Source organism: Plasmodium falciparum, assembly GCF_000002765.6.
Source record: "Plasmodium falciparum 3D7 genome assembly, chromosome: 12".
Lineage (NCBI taxonomy): Eukaryota > Apicomplexa > Aconoidasida > Haemosporida > Plasmodiidae > Plasmodium > Plasmodium falciparum.
This window is the reverse complement of record NC_037284.1, coordinates 1,090,001-1,095,000: the sequence shown is the minus strand read 5'-3', so window position 1 is coordinate 1,095,000 and position 5,000 is coordinate 1,090,001. Positions and strand designations below refer to the sequence as shown.

At 17.9% G+C, this 5,000-nt stretch overlaps 3 protein-coding genes across 3 annotated transcripts in view; all 3 read left to right on the top strand.

Annotated features, from left to right (window-relative positions):
• PF3D7_1227100 (DNA helicase 60) overlaps positions 1–1,458 on the top strand; it is a gene marked incomplete at both ends in the record, with an annotated part of 2,229 nt that extends 771 nt beyond the window's left edge. The window contains one exon of the mRNA XM_001350632.1: positions 1–1,458. This exon is cut by the window's left edge and continues 771 nt beyond it. Within this exon, the coding sequence (XP_001350668.1) occupies positions 1–1,458 (1,458 nt within the window).
• Positions 1,459–2,349: 891 nt separating this feature from the next.
• Positions 2,350–2,841, top strand: PF3D7_1227000 (conserved Plasmodium protein, unknown function; the record flags this gene model as incomplete). The annotated part of the gene is made up of 1 exon (XM_001350631.2): positions 2,350–2,841. The coding sequence occupies one exon, from the start codon at positions 2,350–2,352 to the stop codon at positions 2,839–2,841; it is 492 nt and encodes a 163-aa protein (XP_001350667.2).
• Positions 2,842–4,977: 2,136 nt separating this feature from the next.
• PF3D7_1226900 (parasitophorous vacuolar protein 2) overlaps positions 4,978–5,000 on the top strand; it is a gene marked incomplete at both ends in the record, with an annotated part of 1,488 nt that continues 1,465 nt past the window's right edge. The window contains one exon of the mRNA XM_001350630.1: positions 4,978–5,000. This exon is cut by the window's right edge and continues 1,465 nt beyond it. Coding sequence (XP_001350666.1) covers positions 4,978–5,000 — 23 coding nt within the window.

Sequence of the window (5,000 nt, the reverse complement as noted above, 5' to 3'; positions counted from 1 at the left end):
ACAAATTGTTTAAGTAAAGAGGATATACAAAACGAATTAAAGAAAAATAATATTTATATTAACAAGGATGGAATAATACATAATATCATTAATAAATTCTCAGATGTATGTTTTCATGAATCCATATTAAATTATCTAAATAATAAATTTAGTGAACCTACAGCTATTCAAAAAATCACATGGCCTATTGCTTTATCAGGAAAAGATCTTATAGGTGTAGCAGAAACGGGAAGTGGAAAAACGTTAGCTTTTGTTTTGCCGTGTTTTATGCATATACTTAAGCATAAAGAAATTATACAAAATAATAATAATAATAAACAAACAAATCAAAACAATAATTTACAGCAAGAACAGGAAGGGAAAACAAATAATCATCATATAATAAATAATTATAATGAAAATAATGACAACAATGAAAATAATCACAACAACAACAACAATAATAATAATAATAATAATAATAGTTATGATTATGATTATGATATAAATTCCTCTGAACGGGCAAGTGATACTTATGGACTCATTTTATTACCCACGAGAGAATTGTGCTTACAAGTTTTAGATGAAATCAAATCCTTCGAAAAAAACCTACCAATTAAAAGTGTTGCTGTTTATGGTGGAGTACCGAAATATTATCAAATAAATAATTTAAAAAAAGGTGCTGATATTATTGTTGCTACCCCAGGAAGACTTTTAGACTTTTTAGAAAATGGTAACATCAACCTTTTAAAATGTATTTATGTTGTTATTGATGAAGCTGATCGTTTACTTGATATGGGATTCGAAAAACAATTAAGAAAAATTATGACCCAAGTTAATAAAAATAAACAATTGCTATTCTTAACTGCTACATGGCCTGAACAAGTCAGGAAACTTGCATATGATTTTTGTTCCTATGATCCAGTAAAAATTCAAATAGGAAAAAATGAATTGACAGCAAATAAAAATATTGAGCAAAATGTTATTATAAGTTCTTCTATTGATATGAAGAAAAAATTATTAGATTGGTTAAAAGAAAATTATGAAAATAATAAAATATTAATATTTTGTGATACCAAAAGAAATTGTGATAATTTATGTAAAGAATTAAGATATCATCAGTATAATGCTTTATCAATTCATGGGGATAAGCAGCAAAGAGAAAGAGATCGAATATTGAATAATTACAAAACAGATCGATGTAATATATTAGTAGCAACCGATGTAGCTTCAAGAGGATTAGATATTAAAAATATTTCTGTTGTCATTAATTATGATATACCTAATACTATAGAAGATTATATACATAGAATAGGAAGAACAGGAAGAGCTGGGAAAAAAGGGAAATCAATCTTGTTCTTTTCGTATGATTATTATATGCCACAAAAATTAAAGTTTGCAAAAGAGTTAATTAAATTGTTAAATAAAACAAATCAAACTGTTCCACCACAGTTAAAAGAAATAGCTTATTCAAGATGATTTCACAAAATAATATAATCATTTATATTTATTCAACATATATATATATTTATATATATGTAGCCTTTTATATTTTATTATTTATGTACATATTTATATTAATTTGTAGTTAAATATATAATTAAATCTTATATTTACATTTTTTAATGACCCATTTGTCATATGCATTTTTATTCTTAATTACTTTCTCATTTTAATAAAAAAAAAAAAATAATAATAAATAAGTAAAATAAATAAATAAATAAATAAATAAATATATATATATATATATATATATATATATATATATATATATATATATAATTAAAATATATCATATATTCATATTAAAGTCGCACTTATAAAAAATTTGTGTAACCCTTTACATTTTTAATTCATTTTTTTTTTTAATTTGCAATTATTTTAAAAAAATTTTATTTTAATAACTTCTAAACATCTTTTTAAGGTAAAATATATGCTTAATTTAATTTTTTTTAAATTAAATACAAGATATATATATTATATTATAATAAATAAATAAATAAATATATATATATATATAATATTTTTTTTTTTTTTATGTCATGCCACCTGTGCATACAGTATTATACTGTACCCATACAAAAAAATATGTATATGTATATGTATATGTATATGTATATGTATATGTATATATATATATATATATATATATATATAATTAATCATATAAAATTGTCTTATTATAATAAAAAAATTTATTTCAAGAAATATTTTTTTTTTTTTTTAAAAATTTTACACTTTTTATTTTAATTTTTTTTTTTTTATACACATCATTTAATTTAATAATGAAAAATACACATACATTTCTTTCATTATCATATTTTATTTTATATTTTTCTATTTAGTAAAAAAAAAAGAAAAAGGAAGAATATGATGGAACTTGAAGAACAACATTTAATTCGTGCACTCAAATATCTAACACAAACTAATAGTTGTGAATTGTCACAAAAGGAATGTAAAATTATTTTAAATGAAATTCTTTCTCAAAATTTAAATGATGAAAACATAAGAGACTTGATAATAAATATAAAATCAGGTATACAAGGAAATAAACATAATTATGTGGAAAATTTCATTTTAAGTCCTTCCATGTTATATTTACTTATAAATAAACAATTAAAAAAGTATGATTTAGAAACAATTTTTAAGGATTTCTTTAATTGTATACAAAATAATAATGAAATAAATTCAGACGATTTAAAAACGTTCTTAAATCTGTGTAATAAAAATATGTCACGTAATTCGTCAATAGATTTTACTAAAATTAATTTAAATATGATCAAATTAAAAGAGCCCATGAATTATAATATTTTTATAAATATGATGGAACAATATCTAAAAAAAAAAGACGACAATGTTTAATATTTCTTTGGGTCAAAAATTGAGCAAAAATTTAGATATCAAAAAAAAAAAAAAAAAAAAAAAAAAAAAAAAAGTATATATAGCCATTTTCTTTTCTCTTTTTTTTTTATATTTTACATGAACAATTCATATATTTGTTTTTATTTTTTAATATTCACATGAACAGGTCATACATATATTAATTAATATAAAAATATATTCTCTAAATATTGAAAATAATTCAAAAAAAAAAAAAACTTTAGACAATATCTTTAAGATTACACATTGTAGGTTTATTTATGATTTTTATTTTGCTGATATTTAAATATGAAGGGAAATAAATATTTCAAATATTATCTGATAATATACAAATAAATAGGTAAGCAGGTAATAACAATAAAAATATTTGAGACATAGTTGTATTAAATTATAAGGTTATACATATGGTGGATCCCATAAATACATACATACATACATACATATATATATATACCTACACATAGTTATGAAAAATAAGATAATAAAAAGTAATGGTAATATAAATCTCAAATGAATAGAAAAATATTATTTATTAGGAGCAAAGGAAAAATAGCATAAGCACATCTATATATATTTATGTATATATATATATATATATATATATATGTGTGTATTTATTTATACTTTCTATTTTAATAATATTCTTAAAAAAATGTATTTAAAGAAACATTTCAAAAAAGAAGTTATTTATATTTAAAAATGTGTATTTATATAAAAATCACTTTTTTGTTTATTTATTTATTTTTTTTTTCTTTTTATTTTATCCTTAAATAGGGCATATTTTATAATATTTATAAAATAATATAAATTTATTTAATTATATATTCCTTTTACGATTACATAAAATATTATTATTTTGTAATTTTTTGTTTTCCCATTTTTATCATATAACAAAATACATATGTTAAATTATATAAATTTGAAACTTTTAATAAAAGAAGATATATTATTTTTTTTAAAATTATTTTTTCCCACATATAATAATATTAATATATTTTTTTATTATCCAAAAAAAAAAATATATATATATATATATTATAATATACCTAAATATAATATTAAAAAATATATTATATATAATATATATATATATTACATAGATATATAATATAATATTAAATAATATAATATTATATTATATAAATATATATATTCATGCTACTATTTCTTACTATTTTCTTTTCAATTAATTCATTCAAATAAATTGTAATAGTTTATACCTAAACATTTATTATATATATAATATTATATATTATGGTAGTTACGTTCCAAAATTATGAAAATTAAGTTTGTACACAAGTGGAAAAAAAAAAAAAAAATAAAAAAAAAAATAAAGCAAAAAATATATAATAATATTTATGATATATTTCTTTTATTGTTCTTTTTTTTTTTTTTTTTTTTTCTTATTTTTTTGATTGATTTTTTATTTCCTTGAAAATAATAATTATATATTTATAAAAGATATAACATAGCTGTTAATTATTATGTATATATAAATATATATATATATAATATGTATATAAATTATTATAATACACTTTACATAATATATATATGTATTATTATAATTTTAGTTTTTATATTTTACATCATATTAGTGAATAAGGAACTTCAAAAGAATCAATAGCTTTATATTTAAGTGTAACATTGATATATATATATATATATATATATATATATATATATATATATTGATTAATAATTAGAAAATCCAATGTTTATACATATTTATATTTGTTTGACACTTGTAGATCTTTCGAATATCTTTCTAATTATTTTTGCATATTAGTTGTATTTTTTTGTTAGTACATTTTTGTACCTTTTTTGAGAATTAAAAACCTAGAAAAGGTTGTTTTCCAAAAATTTTGGCTGATGATTTGTTCATACATAAATAGTATTTTTATATGACATATATGTAAATATATTTTTATAAAATACATACATGTGTTTATATATATAAACATATGTATTGTATGCACATTTGAAGATAATACATAAATAATAATATATATATATATATATATATATATATATTTTTTTTTTTTTTTTTTTTTTTTTTTTTTTATTAAACTTTTACTATTTAAAAAAAATAATTGTAACCGCCTCTCTTCTTGCAGAATGTTTATAATAAAATGCATAGT